At 35.6% G+C, this 25,779-nt stretch overlaps 1 protein-coding gene across 10 annotated transcripts in view; it reads left to right on the top strand.

Annotated features, from left to right (window-relative positions):
• The first annotated feature begins 1,132 nt into the window (after nt 1–1,132).
• LOC112576706 (WD repeat-containing protein 7-like) overlaps nt 1,133–25,779 on the top strand; it is a 44,050-nt gene continuing 19,403 nt past the window's right edge. For 3 of the 10 annotated variants that reach the window (XM_025259363.1, XM_025259364.1, XM_025259365.1), the window contains exons 1-16: nt 1,133–1,285; nt 2,627–2,819; nt 3,202–3,308; nt 4,538–4,616; nt 5,752–5,920; nt 6,139–6,209; nt 6,989–7,105; nt 11,559–11,600; nt 15,143–15,288; nt 17,693–17,719; nt 21,014–21,101; nt 21,336–21,587; nt 22,214–22,370; nt 22,828–23,045; nt 23,555–23,750; nt 24,529–24,641. In XM_025259363.1, coding sequence (XP_025115148.1) covers nt 2,658–2,819; nt 3,202–3,308; nt 4,538–4,616; nt 5,752–5,920; nt 6,139–6,209; nt 6,989–7,105; nt 11,559–11,600; nt 15,143–15,288; nt 17,693–17,719; nt 21,014–21,101; nt 21,336–21,587; nt 22,214–22,370; nt 22,828–23,045; nt 23,555–23,750; nt 24,529–24,641 — 1,944 coding nt within the window. In that variant the 5' untranslated portion in view covers nt 1,133–1,285; nt 2,627–2,657. Of the gene's footprint in view, nt 1,286–1,409; nt 1,493–2,626; nt 2,820–3,201; nt 3,309–4,537; nt 4,617–5,751; nt 5,921–6,138; nt 6,210–6,988; nt 7,106–11,558; nt 11,601–15,142; nt 15,289–17,692; nt 17,720–21,013; nt 21,102–21,335; nt 21,588–22,213; nt 22,371–22,827; nt 23,046–23,554; nt 23,751–24,528; nt 24,642–25,779 lie in introns of those variants that run through there. The other 7 variants (XM_025259369.1, XM_025259367.1, XM_025259370.1 and 4 more) reach the window with 5 other exon arrangements.

Here is a 25,779-nt window from a genome sequence, read left to right as displayed (position 1 = left end):
ATATCATGTTGCTCTCAGCTCTTGTTATTTGGTTCCTCTTTGTGTTTTCTGTTTACCACGGTTGTTTATTCTTTTATAGTTCATATGTTATTTGTTTTCCTGTCCCTTGCATGTATACCGCCCATTTTCGTTTTTGTTATAGCAGTCTGAGTATACGCTTTACAAATTTTGCATTTATTCTTATTTATTATATCATATTTTCTGTTTTTATTGCCTTGTTTCGATTTAATATAAAGTTTTTATTTCTGCTCCTTACCCAGCAAACACACCAAGATTGCCCCAAGCTTTATGCTTCGATCAATAGTCTTCATTGGCACCAATATTGGCTCTTCCTTGGTTACAATAATATATAATTATAAGACCAAGATGGAAGGCTAGAGATAAAAAAGCATAACTTTTGCTTATTCTGCTACCCTTGTTAAACCTCGTAAATAAAAATTTGTTATTTCCAGGTGTTTATACATTGTGTGAAGGATAATTCACATTCATCAGCACCTCTTTTTGTCTGGTATGCAAATTGCAGTGGATCAAGACTATGTATACTTTCGTGACAAATGACGTAAAGGCCACTCCTGGTCTATAGTCGTTAAGATGCTGAGCTGAAGCTTTCTTCTAACCCTGATCGAAGCTTTCTTCTACGATATGGTTGTCGATTTTCACGCAGATGGGATCGAGCAAAAATACAAAAAAAGGTGTTAGAAAATGCCACCACGTTGATTCGCACAGACGTGTAACACTTCGCCACAAATACCACCAGGACTTTAAGCCTTGCTTATCTTTACTCACAACTCTGCTACCTGTTCTTGACATAGTACAATCCTGTGGACGGGATGGAGAAAACTACAAGCACTTCCTCAATCTTCGCGGAGAAGTTACTTGTCTCGAACCGAGTAAAGAAACGCTTGAGAGGGCTGAGACTACCACTTTTCCAAGATAGAACCCGTCTACTGAACCAGACGAAGAAACCTATACCCATGGACTGCATTTATATAAGTTCGTGCCTATACCTACGTATCATCATGTCTTTTGACGATTTTTGCTGTAGAAGATACGAATACGAATGATTTATTTTGTTAGACCTTTAGGGCCCATTCAAAAGGATTAGCATACAACACATAATAGATGACAAGTATCTTTAGCGTAGAGTGGCATTTCTTTTCTTAGTCGCTGTGGATGAGAAGAGGCGAACGACCGGAACAACAAATACAATCGACTCGGCGAGCCATTGCGTTTGCCGACGTCACTCTATTTAACATTATAATTTATAGATAGCGCCACAAATTTGGTAAGTTTGTTAAACCCCTGAATCTGCATTTGTTGGTTTTATCCTGTACAATGTAAGCTCTATAAGTCATCTGATCTGTCACATATGAGTTTTACGGATTTTTATTTAGATGTCTTTTCATTTCAAGGACGTGTATCTGCTGTAGTAGTGACCGCCCCTCATTCAGTCTGTTTCTCGATCGTTTAGTGGGTGGGTTCATCTCAAAACGTATGGTCTATTCGTTTGTATTGAATATTTTTAAAGTGATCAGGGATAATTTTAATCATTATTCGTTTATAATTTCAATAATAGTTTGCTTTTACATCGCTTTTCCGAGATGTTTAATGAAAGCTTCCAAGGAAGACTCAAGCGTAGCTGCATTGAATGATTTGCCCCAGGCGTGTTTAGCTTTTTGTTTAACATAAAAAACACTTTTGGTGATACATAGACATTATATTGTAGATTTTATTTAAAGTGTAACATTTCAGAGAGAGTTATAAATAAAAGTGTGTGTGAGAGAGACCAAAAAAAGTGATAGTAATATGTAACATCACGCATTTAAAATGTTGCTTCAGGCGGTGGCGCCTACACATCCACATTGTATACATTTATTTTTAAATATTACACATAACCCACAGAGACTGCATACTGGAAAACAGAAGTAAACCTATGCCAGCAACAGTACTGAGATTATCTCACAAGAACAATTTGCTCCCAAACTAGAGTAAACCATCAGTTATATTCAATGACGGTTGCAAACGTGTACATGTTTACAAATCTTTGAAATCGACCATTTTGTAGCCAAATGGCGGCATAACCCAGTGTACGTCATAAATTTTGTAAATTATTTTTTGTTAGACTTTAAAAACAGAAAGGTTTCCTTGATGATTAATTAGTTTAACAGTAAGTACAGTAAAAACAATTTGCAGAATTATTCTCAAATACACCTAAACAAACATATTCAAAAAAACCAGAACATTAGAGCACACAATGTAATTAGGCATCAAATACATCTTTATAAGTCATTATCATGTAAACATACACACAGACATATGCATATCATGCAATAGACGTAGATCTGCTGTACTTTAATGAGCTAAAGGTAATTGTTGATGCCTGTTTTATATAGGCACAAAATAATAACATAACTGAACAATTATATGTAGTTCCTAAGAGTCTAAGAGAGTGCATTTGTAAAATTTATTTATTTTTGTGCTTTATAAAATGCATACACAGTGACTTGTTTGATTTTAAACAGGCATGACGTTTTCGAATTATGAAGCTTAATTGTGTTTCAAATGTCTTTGCATTGGATACATGTGGTAAAATGTTTGATGTGGAAAAAGTGTCACTTTGTTTCAGACACGACTGGCTGCTGTTAAAATATCTTACAATGAGTGGTGGGAGCAGCATGGTGATTCCTATGGTGCTGTGGGGCACTCGTGCTCCCACTCACTGCATCTCTGCCATTCTGATGACACCAGACACAAAAAATGTCATCACTGGTTGCAATGATGGACAGATATGTATCTGGGATGTGGCTGACGAGTGGCAGGTACTCACTGCTATGACTTTGCACACTAAATAGTTTAATAGTTACAGGGGCAGAAGATCAGAACCAGTCAGTTTTACGTTTCAAAATAAGCAGTCTTTATTTACACTAAAAATACAATATAAGAGTAATGTGGCGAATATGTTCAGATTCATGTGCTGTTTTTAAAATATTTTTTGACTTGGTCATTTTCCAATTTTGTTGTTCCTTGTGATTTCACAATACTTTTAGATTCTATTATACATACTTCAGATATATTAGTATTATTAAAGTTAATTAAAACGTAAATAATTTAGTTTAACTGTTACCCATGTTTTGCTATATCCCTTTTATGGTAATGAATTTAAGAGTAATGCATTGATTGTTTATTTGATTGTTTGTAAAGATCTGGCCTAGAAGCCTTCTGTTTGGTCACACTGCTGCCATCAGTTGTCTGGCAGTTGGTAGCAGTGATCCAGAGCATCCATACATTGTCAGCTCATCAGAAAATGGGTATTGCTGTCAAAAGTGTTCATACTTGTTGAAAAAGAATTTTAAAATTAATGTTTCCCTATCAGAACCCCATCATATTATACCTTGCCAGAAAGCCAGGAGTCTGCATGTTCAACATCTTTAAAGAATGATTCAAATATTAACAGATCAAAAGATTTGTCTGCCAAAGTTTAGGAGTAAATAAATCTGGTCAGCCATAGCGACGCTAATCTTTGAACCCGCTTTTCTCGAAATGGCCGCCACTGTACTTTCACACTTCAAACATTTATAACTCTGTCAATTGTGGGACTAGAAAAAAATCTTTTGTATCAAAAGAAAGTTCAGAACCTATACTTTTTAAAAATATGCAATTTGGCAATCTCAAATTTCCTACTTAAGACTCAATTTGTCATGGAGGGTCACATATATATACATACACACACAGACATACATATATATAATCATATAACTTTAATTATTTATGGAACAGACCTGAGCCCATTTCAAAGGGGGTGGGTGGGAATCTGTGTTTTACACTGAACCAGCAACTAACCATTTAAAGGGGGAAATATACACAAACATTAACAACCATTATCATTATCACATTGTGTCTGGGCCTTGACCTTTGATCCTGATATCCAGGTATTCACAAGTGTGAAGTATTAAAATAAAATTCATAAGAAATAAAACATGAGAGGAAGATAAATAAAAATTATAATTAGGTCTTTATGCCAATAAGAAGTGGTTGGATCCTGATGCAACAATATAAACAGGCTGTCCAGCTGCAATAAAACATGTCACCCTAACCCTAACCCTAACCCATAACAACATAGGTGCTTTCACTTTTGCCCTTTATCTCTTTTTAAATCTATGGGAAGTCCAAGGATAAGCTCAACCGAGTGACGAAACTAAAGTCATGACAAAGTCCACATCAAAGCAAAAACAAGTAGTTGATGCAAGCAAAAACTTAAAATATGCAGTAAAATATAAATATGTATGTAAAAAAAAAAGTATCCACTTTAATGATTAAAATTTTATAATTCAGAGGGAGAGATATTAAATCTTGCAAGCTCTTAAGCATTGTTGTAATGGAAATCTGTACTAAGAATGTTGAAAAATCACTACAGCATTTAATTAATACACATTAAAAGTTAGAATATGGTAGAGGGAAAGTTCACAAAACAAAGTTAAAGCAGCTTTCAGGTATGGAATGGTAAACTTTCTTATTTCTTTTTTTTTTTTTTTCACAGAGAAATGTGTCTGTGGGATACCAGCGATGGACGATGCATCGAGCACACCAAAATGTCTGCAATTCATTCTGATATAACTGTGAGATCATTACCTTTTTTGGACAAATTTTTTCAAGTAAATTTATGCTAGGAGCTTTAAGGTAGAAGATTTAGCAAAGAGTATTGCCTTGTGAGCTCAAGCAGCATCGAGTGTGCAGGTCTTATTCATTTATTCAGATCTTTTGACATGGAACATTATTCAGCAAGCCATAAATAATAATAACTATAAGAAAGTTAACACATATTTACTGAGTTGTCTAAATTCGATAGATGATTATTATATGTAGCATACTGAAATTTGTTATATGTCATATAATAATGAGACATCTGATGCCATGAATCACACATTTGCTTTTTTATTGATGCCAAATTCTATAGCAGTGGAACTTATATGCTTGCATGAGTTTAGACAATGGTCATGAGTGTGAAATGAAAAATGATTAAATAATGCTTTGTGAGTCAGTAAATAAAGTTATATTGCGGGAAAGTGGACAGCCCTGTAAACAGGTGCTGCATCATAAGAAAATATGTGTGGTAGAGAAGAGTGGTGAAACATCAACCTAGACTATCATTTTAATGACAGTAAACTTTACCACTAAAGCGGCCCGGTGGCGCAACGGTTAGCGCTGTTAGCGCCTGTCACCAATACAGTGAAGGTTGGCTGCCCTGAGTTCATTTCTCGTCTCGGGCATGCTGTTCTTTCTCTGCACGTGGCACCTGTTTACAGGGCTGGCTGCTCTCCGCCAAGGAAGGTCCCAAGCCCGGCTGAAAAAGGAGGAGGGTTGGGCGTGGGGCCAGCACCCCCACCCCGTAAAAACAAATCCTTGCTACTAAAACATCGACAACAGTAAACTGTCGTCGATGGCCTATGCACCAGGAGGTGCGAAGGGCAATAATAAATAATAATAATAAACTTTACCACTGCACTATTGTTTGATGTTTATATGTAGCCAGATAGGCAGAATAATTATCTGCTAATAACATCTCAGCAGTGTTGTTTTTTTTTTGTACTTGCATTTCATTCAAACAATTTTATTAAATCCTATTCTACACAGAGCTTTTATTTTTTTTAATGTACATAAATTTTGCAGTATTTTACTAAAAAATATGTCTGCACAAACTATGCCCATGTTTTAACTTTCTTGTGTGGGAAAAGTCATTATTTGTTTCCATAGGCCTGCTGTTTTCGCTCCAGTAAAGAACTGCGGCTTATCTGCAATGGCTACTATCCAGAGATATTGGTGATGGACCCTTTAAGTCTTGAAGTTGTTTACAGCCTGTGTTCCAAAGTGGTGCCTGACTGGATCAGCGCCTGTTGTCATATCCAGCCTCCACAAAGAGAAGGTAATTTTAATAGTAGTTAATATTATGGTGTCCTTTTGAAAAATTATTTTGTGTACTTGGCTTTGAGAAATGAGTACTTACTTAAGCTCCCTTACTCCAAAAAGACCAATTTTTTTTGTCCCCCATTATTTGTTAAAAGAGATCTAAAGTACTGTCATCTTCTAAACCTTTTTAGCTGTTTATGCATGCAAATCAAGCAGAATGACTTTTGTTTTCAGATGATGTTCTTTTAGCCATTTCTAACTCTGGTGCAGTCAAAGTATGGACACTGACAGGCAATGAGAGCAAGGTGAAAAGAGTTCTGATACTTTCACAGTTGTAAGAGAGAATTAGACCTTATACTAAGATAATTTTTTTAAAATCATTTACTATAAGAGTGAAATTGATTTTATGAAGTTGTTCCTCAAATGTTCTTGAAGTGAAAACTGTGTTGTGTGTATGGGCATTCATTCAGAGATGCTAGCCCATACAATTCTTTGGTGGCAGTTTTTTTATGGTTCAACTCCATTTCATTTATCACTTGATCATAGTTTTTTTTCCGTCATTACCAATGCATAATTAGCAAGTCTGCAACTGCAACCATGCCACCCAAGAGAGGTGCTAAGAAGCCTTTGTCTCCACAAAGGCAGTACCTACACATTTTATGCATGTTGCTTATGTGACATCAGCATCTTGGAAGCTAAATATGATACGTTCTTCTTGAGAGGTCCTACAAAACATGCAGTCACTGAGAAGGGTGTAGCAGAGATTCTCAGCACCATATCATTTTTTCATAATCTACAGGGAAAATATAAAAAATATGGGAAGATGATGTATGAAAATGCACCATAAATTTCTAATTTCATTTATAATCTGTTTATCTTTTATTTTCCTGTAAAACATGGATTTTGGGCGCAAAATATGAAAGATGGCACTCTGGAATAGGGATTCCTTTTGGAAAGGGTGAGCATGTCTGATGCTTACATGGTCATGCATGTGTGCACTTACCATTGTCTTTTGCACATGTTAGTAGTTGATGTTTAATATTTACCAGTTTCATGTTGACTCTTCTGTGGTGTCAACTTCTAGTCTAAAGCAATCTATGAAGATGAGTCCAAGCAGATCCGCTGCCTTAATGCCCAGACCCTGACATGCTGTCCATACAACCAGAGGACTGTGCTTATTGTTTGTGCCAAGTACTGGCAAGTGAGTACTTTTTTTTTTAATTTGTGGCAGATTTCTTTTGTCCCGATTCTGCATCTTATTTTGAATGAAACAAATTAGATTTCTTGGTTTTTGCAGCAAATGTCAATTGTTAATTACATGTATGAATCATGTCATAGCAGCTGAATATGTTTGGCAGGAATATTTTCCTCTAAACCTGTACAGGATCACGCTGTTGTGTGTGAAATTAAGTGTAGTTTTAGAAGCTTGATACACAATTAAGGTTTTGTCTACATTATAGTATGACTCATATTTCTTGCACCAAACCGAAATAATTTACCTTGTAGACACTTTGTCTCAAACTTCAAACCTAGGATATACCAGTTAGAGCAGACACTAATCTTTTATGGCATATGTTGATTCAAAGTAAACACTGAGCTACTTATTATCCTTTGTAAGTTTTGCTGATAGTGAGATATTAAAGAGTCTTTAAGAATACCAGAGGGTTTTGTTATTCACATGAAGTACATGCTCTTTAAACAAGTTTTGAAGCTTAAAGATGTAGGGGGGTTAAAAGTATATGATGCTTATCATTAGTTTGCCCTAAATGTTTGGATTTATTTTGTGGGGTGAGGGGAGTGTAGGAGGCTTGTGAACTTACCTACTTAAGTTATTGAAGGCTGCAGCAAAATGAGAGCTTTGAGGACATTGCAGTAAAGTGTTGCCATAAACAAGCACCTAACTTATCTCTTATGTCGTCCCCATTTTCATTTTAGCTTTCTGTTGAGATAATTGTGCTTTACAATATTCTGACAATATAGATGTGTTAAATTTAAAAATAAACCAGAGGATGCCAGACTCTTCATTTGTGAACTTTAAACAGAGGTTTCTGTGATTTCCTTTTCATGAATTTCTATAACACAGAGTTGTTTAGATGAGCCACGAATAGCAAGCATTTATTCTTTATCTTACATTTTGCAGAGAAAGAAAAACTGTAGAAAACAGTCACGTATAGCATTAGTCTTGTAAAACGTTAGGTTTACAGTGTACATTCTGCTGACTAACCGAACTTTGACATTGCATACCAGATTAGTCAGTATTCTCATAGTTGAAGTTTTGCTTATTTTTACCCACAGAGCATTATTTGTGGCTTTAATGTTGTTATCAAGTATTTACTCTTGTTGTTAAGTAGCATTTTTATCAAACAAGTGTTCAGATGGCCAGATTTACTTCCAATCCTTGACTGTCAGCAGTCATATGTTGACAGCAGTGATAAGTGGATCTATCAAAACCATATTTTTCAGCAGTCACATTTTGCTAGAACTATTAGGTCACCTGACTCAGTTTCCTAAAGACAGCTGGAAGTGAGGGAGAGAGAATTCAACTGTTTGATGATAGAAATACACTGTACTGTGAAAGGAATGTCAATTGCTCATTTGCTGTTAAATGCTGCATTTCACAGTCTCCAGTCATCTTTAATAAGATATAAGCAACTGTAGCCGAAAGATCTTTACTGTACACAAAAGAAATGCACATTTTTGTTAATTCACTTATGGACAGTATGGTGAGGATAAAAGTTTGCAGACAGAACTAATGTTTTCTCAAGTTTTACATTTCTGAGCAGCAACAATGGATTTTTTAAATTTTTTGCTTAATTACATACTAGCAGGTGTACCCAGTGTTGCCTGGTCATTATTTAGCCAGCATAATCTTAGGAGTGTGAATTTATTTTTAATTTTAGATGTGCTACATCATTTCGGTCAGGCTAATTCAGTCGTGTGATGTCAGTATGATGAAATAGTCAAGCTCACATTCCAGGAAGAATGATGTACGTATTATCAGCTGCTGCTGCTAGCTTAAGGTCTTTGTGCTTGGGTTCCCCCTAGAGCTTAATGATTCTGTTTAACTTTTAAACATTGCTCTTGATACCCCTCTCTCTCCCTTTCTCACTTGTTTTCTTTTCCTCGCTTCTCATTGGTCGAAGAGTATCACAAGCATGTTGCTGACCCTTTCTACATGAAGGGGAGACAATCATACATACCACTCAGGCCCACCAACCTCTAGAAAATAAAATGAAGATTACACACACACATCCACCACCAGCTGGTGCAACATACCTTGTAGTGGTGTGGTGGCTTGGGCGCCTTGTTGATCCACAGAGCTATGTCGGCGAAGCCTTGTGCTCCTGGCAGGTCTAACCAAACCAAACAGGTCAGTCCAGGGAGAGGCCAGACTAAAATGTTTCACCCTGGCCCTCCAGTTGGGGGTTTTGCTTTGGGCTAACAACCCACTCATGTAAAAAAATAAAGGTGTTACAGAAACCACAACATTACCGTTGTTGTGGCCCTATGTTCCATACATTCCCAAACACAAGAACATTCTAAAGCTGTAGAGGTGGTCATTCTAAGTGCTTGTCAGAGAGCAAAAAAGATTGAAAGTCTCTCACACATTTTGTGCCTTCTATAATGATAATAATGTAGAAATTTCTTCTTGTTCCTGATCACCTCCAGTGGAGCATAAGGCCGCAACTACACCATGCCATCGGACCCGGTTCTCAGTGTCCGTCTCCGGTTGGGACCATGTCATATCAGCTGCCTCCACCTCGCTGTGGATCGATCTCCTCCATGTCTGTCTGGGTCTACCAAACCTGCGCCTCCCCTGTGGGTTCTAGCCCAGAGATTGAGTCTTGTTAAACTGTCGGCCGGCTTCCACAAGGTGTGACTGATCCAGCCCCACTTCCGCTTCTTGATGTCTTGGTTGGTAGGTTTTTGGTTGGTTCTCTCCCACAGGTCTGTATTGGAGATCTTGGCCATCTGATGTTGAGGATGTGGCGCAGACATCTGTTGACAAATGTATGAATCTTGTTGGTGATGGTGTTTGTCACAGGCCATGTCTCAGATCCATATAGAAAAAGTGACTTTACATTTGCGTTGAAGATGCAGATCTTGGTGTGTAGAGATAAAGTCTGGAGTTCCAGATAGGTTGCAGAGTGTGGAATGAAAACCTGGCTTTATTTATCTGGCTTCTTACATCTGCATTTGCACCTCCATCTTTGCTGACTATGCCAAGGTCGGTGAGACTCTGTAATACATTCTCCATGTAGTTGGAGTAGGGCTTCTTGCTTATTATTGACCCACATTACCTCTTTTTGATGTTGATGGTCAGGCCACTCATCACTCTTCTTCTGAGAGCCAATGAGCTTTGTCTGTGTGTGTTACTGCTTGTGGGACAACAGGCTGATGTCATCCGTTAAGTCGAGGAAGGTCCACTGAACACCTGCGTTGCTGTTAGAGGTTGTTCTTCTCATGATCCAGTCTTTGACAATGAGGAAGATTGTCAGCTAGAGCATACAACCTTACCTCGCTCCAGTCCTCCCTGCGATGGGTCGGTCAGTTTTCCGTTGTGGATCACCTGGTATGTCGAGTCCTCTTATAGCTGCTGGATGATGGCAATGAACTTTGGTGGAAATCCGTAGTGCTGCATCAACTTCCAGATGGCTTCCCTGTCTACTGAGTCAAAAGCCTTCTCAAAATCCACAAATTTCATGTAGAGTGGCGACTGTTCAATAATAATTTCATAGTGTAGCGATATGGTCTGTGAATGATTTACCCTGCCGAAAGCCTGCGTGTTATTGCCTCAGTTTAGGCTGTGGCTGGTCCTGTGTATTGCTGCTTGGTAGCTGTGGTTTTTCAAATACACACTTTCAAGTAAACTGTAAAGGGTTATGTTTTTACAGTTGTCTTCTTCTTCATCACCACCAGCTCCACGATAAAAAGTGAAATATGCATTTCTTTATGTGTGGTACATTTGGTCTTGAACATAATATCTTGTAATATGATGCTTTGGACCTTTTTATCATAAAAACAGACTACCACTTATTTGTCTTATGCCTAGATAAAAAGCAATTTCTTGGTAAGCAAAGAACCTTTTGCCTTCCTCTAATGTAGTTAGGTGGACTATATAAATGGCATTCTATGCTTATACATGTATTATGATTTTTGAGATAAAAGCATGGCTGCAAATCAAGGTGAATGAAAATTATCTGCAGTGGTGCTGTCACTGTTTACAAAGAGCAACTGGCAGCCATTTGATATTTTCCCTTCTTTCAATCATCTTTTTTGCTGCACATCAGTGAATCATGATTGTCCTAAAAGTGGAGATTAGTCTGCAGATTTTTTAAGTGCAAAAGCAAATGATAAGCAAGGGAAGATTCATTTACTCCAAACAGTATCCCTTAACTACTCTCATATTTGACATAGGAAAATAATTGGCTGTCTGAACACACAAAGGGATGTTATTAATGTGCATTTGAAATTATTTCAGATGAAAAAAGGAGCTTATTGAGTGGAGCATTGATGTTGTCCAGTGAACTGCTGTTATTGTTTTGTATCTCTTTTATTTCTCTTGATGTCATTCATCAAAGTGTTTAATGTATTTTTATGATCTCGGAAAATGGTTTCATTTTCCTACGTTTTTTTCTTTCTTTTTCTACAAGGTATATAATTTTGAACAGCAGTGTGGAAGAACTGTACAAGGGGTAAGATTAAACTATCTCTAAAATTCAAAACAGTAGAAAAGTTGCAGATGTAGTGCTTTTGTAGTAACCTGCCTGCTTCTCTATCTCTGGCCTGGTTTTGCAGAGAACTTATCTAGTATGTTCTGTGTCAGTGAAAGGATAAGGACTCCAAGAAGTTGCTTCAGTATTATGCATAGTCTTTGTTTCACAGAACTTTATATCTATACGCTTGTAATCTCTAATATTGAATGACTTGAAATGTTTTAGTTTAAAGAAGCTGGCCAGCTGTACTGTTCTTTGGTAGGATGCTTATGGTTATGAAAAAAATTTGGAATATCAGCAAATGCAACTTAAATATAGGGAATGCATAAACTATTTCTTGCTTGACTTGATAGATCTTACACAGTCAGTTATCAGCAAGTGAAACTTTAATATACTCTGTTAGCTATTTAATAATTAGCATGATGTATCTCATACTTTCTAGATAGCCACATATGCATCTTTATATAGGCTATTTCATGTTTAGCTTTGTGGATTCTGCACTATCGACCAGATATGGCTTTTGAAGAGGCATTCTAGTGCATATCTTCCACATGTGCTGCAAGGGACTTTTTTATAAATTATATCATAACTTTTGATCATGTGACAATCTTTTTGTCATTAAAGGCTAACCCTGGTCAGACAGGAAGGTTATGCTCAAAATCGCTGGCAATTTACAGCACTGTTGTTGGTGTATTACTGTAATGCATTGTGATTTTTTTTGTTATTTTTTTTTTTTAGCTTGCATATATGTACCTAAATTCTAATAATGTCATTGAAGGCCGCAGCCATTGTGAGCTTTCATGCTATTGTAGTGAAGCATTAGCCATCAAGCCTATTTTTGAGATGTCTTGATCTCTTTCCAAAACCTAGATGAGAACTTGTATGTTTAAAGGCTTGTATCTTGTGGGGAAAACGTTTTTCTGTTGGATTTTGGGAATTCGTATTATGTAACAATAACTTAAAAATAATGTTATACTTGAGTTACCCTTTGAGCAGCACAAATAAGCCTTTAATCAAGTCATTAGCTTATTTCATTGATTCATAGTTTTGATATGACAAAAGAGACAAAATTCTTTTCAACAACTATCTGGAAGTGCTGGTGACATTAAAGGTTTGGCTTGAGGGTGGAACATTTTATTACCAGTGTTTTGCTGTTTTAACTGTGACATGCAATTTACCTAGAAAGACTTATAGCAAGAAGCATGACCTGAAACAGACTGCTTTGGGGAATGTTCTGTGGACACTTGTTTGATGGGCATTTGTGGCATTAGCTGTTTTCTTTTAGGTGTGATCACATGGCATGGTACTGCTTCATTGTGTATGCTTTAAGACATTTTAATACATTTTCAATATGGCTATTGCTCTGTGGGATTTCATAAAAATCATAGGTTATATGAATAGTCATGCATGGCATAGCTGCATGTGCATTAATGGGTGCTTATCTGGAGCTGGCTTGCTTGCACACACATGCACACACACAAACATGTATGGACAGACAACATTTAGTTGAAAGAAGAAATGGACTGTTTAGTTTTGTCTTCTGTTCACAGCAGAATATTTAAAAATATAGAAAATTGCAGTTAATAAATCTATAATGATGTCATTTTTAACCTATGTTTAGATACGAGATCATAATGCAAATAATAGAATGTTTAAAAAATATCTGCTTAGAGATCAAAATCCTAATTGATTACATTTAACAAAGCAATGTTCGGAAGTGAGTGAAGTTGCAAAAGTCCTATTAAATGTCTGCTTCATTTGCTGATGATGACGACACCATGCTTGAATGGCACAAGGTCTCATGAAAATAATCATGTTTATCATTCATAGTTTTTGATGTGTGCAAACATCTGTGTTCAAATATCTAAAATATTTCTACATTTACATCTGGTGATCTGTTGCAGTTTGTCTAGAAATACCCAGTTAACTAGAATAACTTTTGAATTTATATGACTTTTTTAAAATGTATTAGCAAATTTAGTTTGGGGAATCTATCAGGGTATAGATATGGAAGAAGACATAACCTGGATCCCCACCTTTTTATCTTTGAATTAACACTAACGACAAAAAAAACTTGATCTGAGTTTGTGAGAGGACTAACCACATTGTCCATCATGCCAACATATTCATTGTTCATTGGTTATGATTGTTCATTGGTTATCAGATGGAAATTTCCTGAAAGTTTAAATGACTTTGATAACATATATCACCAACTCATAAGACATACTACTGCCTGTCGTGAACTCCGGGAAAATCCTTAGTGTTTCAAATGTTGTCACAGTCACATGATACGGACATTGTTATGGACATGTTCTTTTCATTGCTCATACAACTGGCATTCCACTCTAGATTGATATAGGTAGATGTATACATTGGGTTAGCAATGTTGAGAAGCAGATGGCTTAATGTGCATGTCAGTATATTCCCTTTGAGTAGCCTTATGTAGTACTTCATACAGCATAGAAGGCACTGAAACAGTTGATGCCTTATTCCTTTAAACAAGTGTTTAGTTTTATTGATATGCAGTGTAATTTATGTAAGTTTTATAGATACACAGTGATTTATGTAAGCAGTAACTGCTGCTGTGTGCAGTGTGATTGCTATTGACAGCAGCTGCTTTACACTATTTCATTGTGACCACTACAAGCAGATCTGTTGTTTGATTTTATGATAAACAATCTATGCAACTGCTATAGGCAGTAACTGCTGCTGTTTGGTTATAGTGTGCATTTTGATGGCACTAATGATGTTAGTAATGATGTTACCTAGCAGGATGTGATCTGGTATTTTGTTCTAAAGGCATCGATGATATGGTCTCTATACGAACAGGGATACAAAGGGCTGTAGACAGATGTAGAGTTGATCGCTGTAAATAAGCTTATGTATTAAACATCACCAACAATTGTAACACCATTTTGGCTCAAGATTTAAAAAAAATACAAATGTTTATCATTAATTGTTGATTGCAACATAAAGATGAAACAGTAGTTATAAATGGTGCCTAATTTAAATATAATTGTTTCTGTTGAAAATTATATTTTTGTTATTAGAGAAATTTGAAACTCTACTAGCTTAAAATATTGCCCGCTAGTTTGTGTTGCTAGAATAAGGAAGAAAATGCATATACAAGAGATGGCTAAGGCTAGTGAATAGAAAATACAACATTTCAAGGTTTTACTTAAAGGTACATGGTAACAAAGAAAACAACTCTCATTTTGAGAACTTATTAGTTTTGTAAAAGTCTAGAAAATTTGAGAAAAGAAAAGTGTAGAAAAAGTCACTATAAACAAAAATGACATTGGGTTATTAAATTTGTTAATGGCTCAGTATCATGCTTTATTTATTTAGTGGCAATAATAATAAATAAATCTTGGCTGAAATGGGCAGCATGCTGATCTATGAAGTTTTATGTTATTAAATGTTTTAATGACAGTATGCAGGCCAGTGCTAGAATTCTAGCAGTGTAGTCAGAAACTCTTTTGTGTTTTGGCATCTTCAGTATAAATATAAATTTTTGGCAGATTTATGATGCAAGTGACTTCACTCTACTCTGCTCTGAATCCAACCGTTGTGGTGAGCGCTGGGCTGGTGGTCATTTTCTCAGCATTGACCGAGTTATTGTATGGAGTACAGATGGCCGTGGATACCTGTACAAGTTACCAACAAAGTAAGTACATTGTTGCTTGTTGTTTGTGCATTTTGCTTCCACTTTAAAAAAAAACAGTTTTTAAAAAATTGTTATGGCTAAGGAAAAAACTTAGAGACTAAAAGAAGAGAATGTGCATGTGTGTAAGCACCTTGCTTGGAATCATTCACTAAAAGCTAAAGCTGTCAGCGATTTCTTTTGCTTTTTTTCTATGTTTCTTAGTTTTGAAATCCACTTGCAGTTCTACTAGTACGTCATGTCTTGTTAATGCCAGGAAGAATTTTACTTTTGTGGGGTGGTATCGTAAGAGGAGGTGATTCTGAGAAATCTACAAATATATTTTGTAAAGTCAGGACAAAATTTTCAGCATTTTTATGAAAATGTAAATATATATATTTGTAAAAATCATATAAAAATCATAATGCAGACAAAGTGATTTATTTAAAATGTCTTTTTTAAAAACGTATTTCAATCACACAAAGAAATACAGATTTTTCTTAAGAGAAGACATGTCTGAAAGTAAATTCTCACCGTGCAGGGCTGTATTTTGACTGTTAGTAAACTGGCCTTGATCTTGTTTAGCTGGCAGATTCATACAGGTGTGGTGGACTTTTTTATTGGCTTTAAGTCCAGGCGAAGGTGGGGTCTAGCCAGAAACTGGTTAAAAAAGAACAAAAATGGAATCGTAAAATCTACAATGTAAATATTCAAATACCTTATGTGAATATTAAACTAAAAATATTGCTAGCCAATTTTAAAGCTAATTAGAGTTTTACTAATCTTCATCTGGTTAAGTTTAAAAGCATTTGTACAGTGTACAAAGTATTTTGAAAGTAAAGCTGTTTATTATATGTGGACAAGAAAACAAGCAGTTACATTTAATTACATATATTTTCCAGTCTCTTTCCATTGTCATTAATAGCATACTCTTTATTTTCTCTGAGTATATCAATGCATTCTTATGTAGTACAATGAGTTTGTGATAGAATAATCTAAATGTTAACAAGCTATATCATAAAGCAACTGAAAGGACATTTATGTATTCCTCCAATATTCTCTTCAATTATAAGTGACATAAAAAAATAGTTTACTTGTGTTGAATATTTCTCCATGTTTTAACATCCTAATCCATAGTAAGCATTTTAAAGTGATTAGCAGAAAATTCACAACCTTATTGCATTTGAAAATACTAAGTTTATCTGAAACTAAACAGACTAAATCAATCCAATATTGCTTGCGTATTGTTTCACAGAGTCTTTCACACTAGAGCAAAAATACCATATTCACTGCTTGCTGACTGTGAGCACCAAGTTTTCCCTTTGAATTCCTACCCATCCAGTTCCCAGTAACCAAATCCCTTTAAACTTGCATCTGGAAACCAACCATCCCATTGCTTTCTTAGAATGCAAATATTTAAATGGCAATCTGTCTCATGAAGTCTTGGTCAAGGGGTTGGTAACTGTGATTTCAGATTCCTTGCCATGTCATTATGACTGTGACAATAATGTAGGGTTAACCATGTTCAACTTAGATGCCCAGTTTACTTTTATTCTAGTAGTCATCAGTAACTTTTGAGGCCACCCGCTTGTCATTAATCCATTAAGATGTTAATGGCTTGAGAGTTTTATGAACATTCAGTTACCTGTAGTCTAGTAGCAAAAAACTAGAAACCATCGCAGATGTTGTTGTCTGTATTATTGAACCTAAAATATTAAAAATAACAAGTTATCTTTATTCCAATAGCTTGTAAGCAACTCAGATATGATTGCAACTTATTTCATCTTAGAAGGAACAGAACTATTATGTAAAATGTCACTTATTTATTTGTTGGGAAGGAAATTGTGTCTCAGGAAAATGATTTTACACTGCTGGAGATGGGATAATATGTGTTTTGAGGTTTGAAGTAGTGTTTAGTCCTTGATTTTATTCCTTGTCCACAGTCAAGCATGGCTTAATTTCATAACTCACTTGGTTCATGTAGATGCTCAAAAAATAGTTTTGTTCATTGGAACAAAAACTGGAAAATGAAAATAAAAATACCAAATCAAATAAGTAATTTTTCCAGTTGTGAAAACCTGGCTTTTAAAAGTATTTAATCTGTTAGTAGCTATGTAATATATTCTCTAACTATTGTTCTTATTACATATTGTTACATATTTGACTCATAAGAAATTTTTTAGTTTAGAATCTTTTAAAAGGGATTTGTAAACAATATCAACAGCGATATGAAATTTTACGATGGACGTTGTTAAGCATATGGGGATTGCTGGATTGGCACTTAAAGAATTCTCAATGCACATGCTGCCTATAAAAAGCCACCAAAATAAACGCTTGTTACCTTGACTGTGTACTCTCTACCTCTTAGTTTGGTTTCACTTCTTGTTTTTAAATAATTGTCCATATGTTTTTCCATCTTTACATTAAGTTTGCTAAGAGGAAGAGCACTGCAAAGGTGAGCATATTTTGCATAATGAATGCTTTTATTATATGCAGTGCTAACAGTGTGTTAAAAGGATTAAAAAATATAAGGAATAATTTTTATTGTTCAAAACTGAGAAATTGCTTTACAGGAGAATTTACAAATTAGTTACTGCAGATGTTCGTGTGTTATCTATATTAACAGACATCTTAAAATTGTGTTTGGATGAAATAAAATAATGTGGGCAAGCTCTTTCCATTTGTGTCATGTACATTTTGGTTATGGGATCAAGTTTTAGATTACTGCAAAAATTCTTTTTGAAATATTGATTACCAAGAAAGTGAGTGAGCTTCTATTAAAATCTATGAAAATGTCACAGTAAACAGAATCTAAACTCTGAAGCACTTTCACTGAAAAATAGATATTTTCCAAGAGCCATGTTTTCTTTACAGTAGCTAAAGTGGTCCATACATCTGCCTAGTTATTGTATCTTTTTTTCTCTTTCACACATACACAGTCTATATATTTAACAAATAGCATAAGATAAAAACGAGGCAGATATAGTGTTTTCCTCTAACTTCCAAGAATGAAGATGGAAAAAATGAAGGGCTCTATGATCTGTAAATCCTTAGCAGTTTTAACTGGAAATCTGAAAGTCCCTTGATTTGTACAGATGGGAAATAGTGGATATGAATAGTACCAGTCATTTTCTGGTCACAACTCATATCAGTGTTCATTTTACAATACTATTGCTATGGCCTAGACTATAGTCTACTAAAGTAGCACTATGGTCTAATCATTATGTAATGATTAGAACAAAGTATAAACTAAGGTATTATAATGCAAATGAAGTGTCATGTTGCAGTACTCCTGTGGTCCAGACATGCTTTAAGCAGCATTCAAACTTAGATCTGCTTAACGAGAAGAAACCACATATAATTGCTTATGTGGGATTAGTTTCTACTTCAGTTAAATGGGGTAATGTCAAAACAGTATTTTTAACCTTTCCAAGATCCTGGATAGATTGTAATCTTTTGTGCAGCTTGCACGTGCGCACACACACACACCTGTTGTGTGTTTTTTATAGCAACATAAATTTATGTCAATTGAATAATACTAATAATTTTGAGAGACAAGCTAGGAATATCCATTACGAGATAAACAGGACACCTAGGCATACATGACGTATGCGTCTCATGGGCTGCCTGCAGTCACTCAGAGGACAGTCAGTGCCAGACAGGCTGGGAGTTTATATTTTACAAAAGTATTAACGCTGTGGCAAAACTGTGGCTAGAACAAATATAGCAGGCTAATTTTTCAGTTGATAGTTTTGCATGGCCTACAAATGATGGAATAATAATAATAATGGGTACTTATAATGCGCAGCATCATGACCAAGATAGATTGCTCACTGCGCAGACCGTTAATTATAAAAATATATATAAACATCCAGATGGCCCTTGGTCTAGAACATCTTAACCCTTTGTTAGCTCTTTACCTTCAACTGATTGGCATAATGTGATATGCTTTTCTGTAAGGAAAATTAGAATTTTAGTTTGTCACTTATATTACTATTTTGGTTCATTATGTTATAAAAAAATAAGCAAGTAATGAGAACTTTGGGTATATTCCTTGTTCCATTGTTGAATGTATTAAAGTCTAACCTAACCCAGTCAGTTCTTTTTAAAAGAGATAAGCTACTTTTGAACTTTTAAAGATTTTTATTCTATAGTGTGCAAATACAAAAGCACAAAATGCACATAAAATAACACAATAATCCACAAAGCACAAATAGAAACGAATATTTACACAAGGTAATGTAGTCATCAAAAAATCGTTCCTTAGCAAAGCTGTCATCATAAATTACAGTCAAATCAATCCTTTGTCAATCTTGTCACTTCCTGCCTTGTACAGTAAAGAACCAGCAAGAACCAGCTCCCAAAAAAACTATTAAAGCTGAAAAGATCTCTCTTCCTAGCCTCAAAGCTTACACAAGTGAAATCATGTTTTAGATAAACCTGAATTCTCTAAAGATGATACCATCGTGTTATATGTCCCTCTTCTTTTTAATCTCACATATAAGCTTACTATCTTATTCTTGAACTTGTCTGAAATATTTCTTCCACACATGTTAAACTTAAAATCACAAATATAACTAAAATAATGTAAAACTCCACAAAATTCCCATGTTTTTTTTTTCTCTCTCTCTCTCATCTCTGCAAAAGAGATAAACTTCTAATGCATTGAAGTGCTGCTTAAAAAAACTTTCTAGTCAGAAGACTCAAAAAAGTATTTTCACATTACATTTTGTTAAACTTTCTGCAGCTTTCATGTTTGACGTGGTTTTCTTTTAAAATCAACCTTTGCAGATCATGAAGAGGTTAATTAATTAGGCTGTGTGGGGTTTTTTTTTTTTTGGAGGCTTAATATTTTTTTCTAGTCTAGGTTGGAAGTGTATTACTCTTTAGTTATGGAAGAGCAACTTTTTCATATTTGTCAACACTTTTGTCTACATAAGCATTGTCTTAATTGCATATACTTTGATTCCTTAGTAATTATATTTTGCTTAAATTACTGGAGTGACATAAAGACCACTAATGAATTCAGTAAACATTTACATTTTACAAAGCGAAGTTCTTTGAAAACGAGGAGGATCCATGAAAAGGATTCATATGTACTTGTTATCCTAATCTACTTGGTTGTCAGAATGCGCATTCTCACTCCAAAAAGAAGCTTTTGCATGTTGTGATTGTTGCAACCCTTTGGTTTCTCTGTGTTCATGCTCATTTATTATGCATGTGCATTTTTATCCATGACTGCACTTTCTACCTTTTAATTTTAATGAACCTTGGGTGATTGAGTGTTATAAGTTGTATTTTTTTTTTATAGTCGTATCTTCTAATGTAAATTTTTAAGTGTACATGAATTGGTTTTTAATACAAGATACATGTTTATTTATTTCTTTTATATTCTGTTAGTCTCATTTCTATTTCCCTAAATAATGTTATGTTAGACATTGATTACTTTATATATCTGTTTTAGGAGACTGATGATACATTATTTGGAACTTTAAATATTTTGCAGTAATAGTACTGGAGATTATAAAACACTGCATTTTTACTGTATTGTTCTTTTGATGCTTTGTAACAAAACTAGTCTGACCAGCATGTTTTTTTGGAATGCAGATGCTTTGTCATTATCTTGTGAGATGTTTCACTTGATGAAGACAGAAACATTCCAGACATTTTTAAAAATATTTGCCAGACCATCTTTTAAAACTTTATCTGCACAAAAATGTGTGATGTGTATCATCAAAAATGATTTCAGTGCTAATCCAGATAGTGTTGACTACCATCGGAGTCACCACAGTTCTTCAGTGCATGCCTACTATATCCTGGATTTTTACAACAACCAGGTGACTATTTCATGCTGATTGTTTAACTTCTAATTACAAGTCAATGCAATGTATGACTTTTTACCTATGAATTTAATTCCCTAAAACAAACAAAAAAATTGCTTTTTCTCATTGTGATTTGATTACTAGATATTTACAATGCATTATTCTATGTCTTTTTATTTTAAAACCAGTTGAAAAGTGCAAAGATTTGCAAAACACTTTACAGGATACATTTTCTGCTTGATATTTCAGTGTCAGTCCTGCTTGCCAGCAATAACTTACTTTCATGGTACAAAAGAACAGAATGCAAAGCTTCTGATTCGAGGCGATTCATCAGGTCAAGTTGTCATCTGGCAGCTGCCGGAAGTATCTGAGAAACAGATGACACTAGTTCGACAGGAGAGTTTTGACAGGTTGCCAGCACTGATGCCCAAGGTTTGCACAGGATTGGAGGACATTTGGAACGCATATGAAAAATGTTCCCCAAAACTTTTAGATGGACTGGTGAGTTGTTTAACTCCTTAATCATTCTTATATTGAGTTTAAGCTCAGATTGTTTCAAATCTTACTGAATAGCTTAAAATTGATCTTAAGGTTGTCTGTGTGGATGATTAAAACTGTTGCATCAATCATTTCTCTAGAACAGTGCTTTATATGTAGTTGGAAATTTCACTTAACAAAGCTTTTGTTGTCTGAACAAAATGTGTGTAGCCTGTGTAGTGGTGCTATATCACCTAGCTTCTCAGCCCCATTGGAAAAATGTCCTTGTTCTACAAGATCTTGATAGTAACTGAAAAAAGTATACCAGCCGTCTCTTGGTTTATATTATGATGGTCAGCAACTAACTGTGTTCTTTTTATTTTGTTTGATGACAAAAAGATCTCCATAAGTGTATAGACAAAATGACAGGTTGCACAGATCTTGGTTACTGTTTTTCAGTTTAAGTACAAGAAATATATTCTCATAAAAGGACCTGTGGGAGATATATGTATAAAAACTTTCAAAATTCTGTTTATCTGCTGGTGTTGGTCACCCTGAAATTGGAACTAAACACAGCATTTCCTGATTTTAGATCATTAAATTAAATGTGGTGTGTTTACAAACTCATTGCAAGGATATTTTATGTGCAGCTAGATGAGGAGAAGCCCCAGATGATCACAGCAACAATATACATTCCATCTCAGAGCAAGCTGGTCTGCGGGCGTGAGAATGGATCTGTTGTTATTGTTCCTGCTGTGCATTGTGTTTTGATACAATTATTATGCGCCAAAAATCGTCCAAGAAAGGGTAAGTTAATTTGTTCTTTCACTTCTTCCATTCAAAAAGTTTTTGAACCCGAATCAATGAAGTGTTAATGCTGTTAAGATAAAATATGATGCCCATACAGCAGCAGAGGAGGCGTATTAGCAGTCTTCATCTGCACTTCAGATTGCTTATAAATGCTTGACTGTATTTGAGGATACTAAATGGAGAAGAGATTGAGGAAGCTGATAGTTTCACCTATCTTGGGTCCATGTCAAATGTCAAACACCGGGGATGGGGAGGTGGAGATTCGAGCCCAACTGGCAAAAGCCAGCCAGGCCTTCGCCTCACTGAGGAGCACATGGAAGGCAAAAAACATCAGTCAGAAGATCAAGCTGAGAATCTTCAAGTCAAATGTGATCAGCACCCTCCTTTACGGATAGATAGTATTTGAGGATGATGCTTTTTAGAGATGTTTTTTAATGTTTGCTTATTTGCACAGTGTTTCCTGTGAAAGTGCTAGAAGGACATGAAGGAAGGGTGACTGCACTCCTCTATCCGTTCAATGAATGCACCCGCTATGAACCCCATCACCTGTTGTCTGGAGGTGTGGATTTCTCAGTTATTTTGTGGGACATCAACTCTGGATGTCACATTCATACTTTCACCATTCATGGTGGTATGGTGGTACAGCTCTTGGTCCCTCCTGCAAACTGCAATGTGAGTTGATGTTTACATAAACTTGTTGAAATATCATCAAGGTCATAAAGGTTCCCCTATGGTTCAGTTACAGATTCCCAATCTACTCTTTCCCTATGGTCTTTGTTTCTATATATGTGTGTAGAGGTAATTCATGTGATACTCTTGCCAAGAAGAAAATATACTTTGTTGACACTGCTGTTGACTGGAAAGGAATCCAAAGTTGTCATCTTTCTCTAAGATGCCTTGCATTCTTTTATGAAATGACAAGGAGCATTCAGAAGAGTTTGTAGAAGTTTCAAAAGTTTGAAGTTACTTGTTTCCTGAAAAGGTTTTCATTAGATTAGATCAGCATATCTTTATATTTTTAGAGAGCTGTTTTATGTCTGCGATCTTTACACTACCTCTGGGATCAGAACATCAGAATCAAAAAGTCATTATTTTTTATTTATTTTAGCCTATTTAATTTATGTCATTTGCATCAATGTTTGTCCAATCTAGACCGTGTTAAAAGTATGTTTACCTTGCAGGCACGTATCTTGTCCTCTGTGTGCTCTGTGGCCAGTGACCATTCTGTGGCACTGCTCAGTTTGAAGGAACGCAAGTGTATTATGCTGGCAGGACGTCATCTATTCCCAGTCAAAACCATTCGCTGGCGCCCTCTGGATGACTTTATGGTTGTCAGCTGTACTGATGGAACAGTCTATGTTTGGCAAATGGAAACAGGTATAGTACTACCTTAGGGGATCTGTATACTGTATAGCAAAAGCATGTAGTCTGTGGAGAGTGTAGAAGTGTACCAAGTGTACCAAGCCCAGAAAAGGACTAAGCAATGGTTAAGCAATGCAAACAAAATATACTGCATCAGTTAGGGCCTGGATCAGCATTGATTAGGTGTTCCACTGGCAAGCTCCATTGAGTGGACTCAAACCACCTAAAAGGGAAAGCTGTCAAAAGAATGAACTTTCATTGGACTGTGGAACATCTGCACATTACACCAGTGCATCAAGGTTAGCTATGGCCTTATGGGACTAGTAGAGGTCAGATGTCCAGGCTTTCGGGGAACAGCTAAAGACTACAGGTTCTGGTGCAGTGGGGAGGAAATTGAACACGAGCATAGCAAGGGCCTCCTTGAATACAAGTTGCTGGAGCTGTGATCAGATGTGCACTCATTTTTGGCAGGCTGATCTCCATTCACTTCTCTGCCAGGCCTCGAAGTGTCAACAATGTCCAATGTCTTCTAAGATAGGGATGATAACACTGGATAATACACAAGCTAACAATAGTAACATACAAGCTAAGGAAGGATACGAAAAAGATAAATATGATAGGAAGGATAAGACACTGACTTCACAAGATATGAAAAAATACACAAGAAATAAATATATATTCATTTAGCGTTGTTTTATGTCTTGACTACAGCACTAGGATTAAACATTTGGACTAATTCTTGACTGTTGTCATATGTTATATATGCTTAAAGTTTCAATAATCTTTATTACAGGTCACCTGGATCGAGTAGTTCACGGAATTACTGCTGAGGAAATCTTAAACAATTGTGATGAAAATGCCTTACCTACAGAGAATCTCACAAATCCTTCCCTTACTCTGTCTCAAGTGAGTTGAACTATTACAACTACTATTAAACTCTATTCTTAATTGCTTCACGTAACTTTCATTAAAAAAAAAAAAAATCCTGAGCTCTTTTGTCATAGACTTATCAGGACCATTATTAATTGTAGTCTGGTTAAATGCATGTGGATAGTGATATGGATTTCAGATATTTGGGAATTAGTGTATGAGTGTGATTACAGCTAGGTATAACATTAACACAAACTGTCAGTTAACATTACTGTTTTTGTCATCCTCATTTTGTCAAGAACGTATGATTATAATTGTATCAGTAATGTTGGCATCATTGAAAACACTAAATGCAGTGATTAGTAAATTTTTTAACATCAACAGTATAGTGTAAGACAAAGAGAACCAGCAGCATGCTAGGATTCTGCACTATTGAAGCATACTTTATTATTAATATTAAACTGTTTAATTTAATATCTTTGACTAGTCAAAATATCCTACTTACCCAGCCTTGCAATCAGTGTGCTGTCTTATATGAATAAAAATAATTGCCAAAGTTGTATGGCAGGGACAAGAGGCTTGCTTGACAAGAAGCCAATTGACCCTTATGGTACAACATGACTTTGTTGGGTGGAGCAAGAGGCGGTGTTACTACTTACAGACACCTTACCTTCAATTGACGAAAATTTTTATTTTTAGCCAGTTTGAGGTTATGGCATATTGTGAAAGTTCAACATGTCTTCTATTCACTCTCCAAGTGGTCTTTCATAGAACAGTCTAGAAATATGTATAATTTGTCACTAAAGACAGTGACTGATTTCATATTTACTTTTGCCGAGCGCAGAATTAGTGAGAATAAATCATGTTTGGGACAGCAACACACTCGGCCTTTTGAGAAACTGGGTATTGTCAGATAGAGCTTTCAATTACCTTTCAAATAAAAGCTAGATTAAGGCCGATAGAAGGTTCCCACACTATGATACCCTCTCTTTTTTAAATGAGACAAAGGGTCAGAAATTTCCTAAAATGGACGCAAGCGTAAACATACTTTGCATATACCCAATAAGAATTCACTGATGCCAACCTTGACGGGGTCGTAGGCTGCACGAACTTCAAAAGTTTTCAGGTATCCTACAATCCAACTGTCATGGCTTCCGGATGTAAACAAATGTCA

Source organism: Pomacea canaliculata, linkage group LG12 (genome assembly GCF_003073045.1).
Source record: "Pomacea canaliculata isolate SZHN2017 linkage group LG12, ASM307304v1, whole genome shotgun sequence".
Taxonomy (NCBI): Eukaryota; Metazoa; Mollusca; class Gastropoda; order Architaenioglossa; family Ampullariidae; genus Pomacea; species Pomacea canaliculata.
Note: the sequence above shows the minus strand (reverse complement) of the source record. Positions and strands in the feature narration are given on the sequence as shown.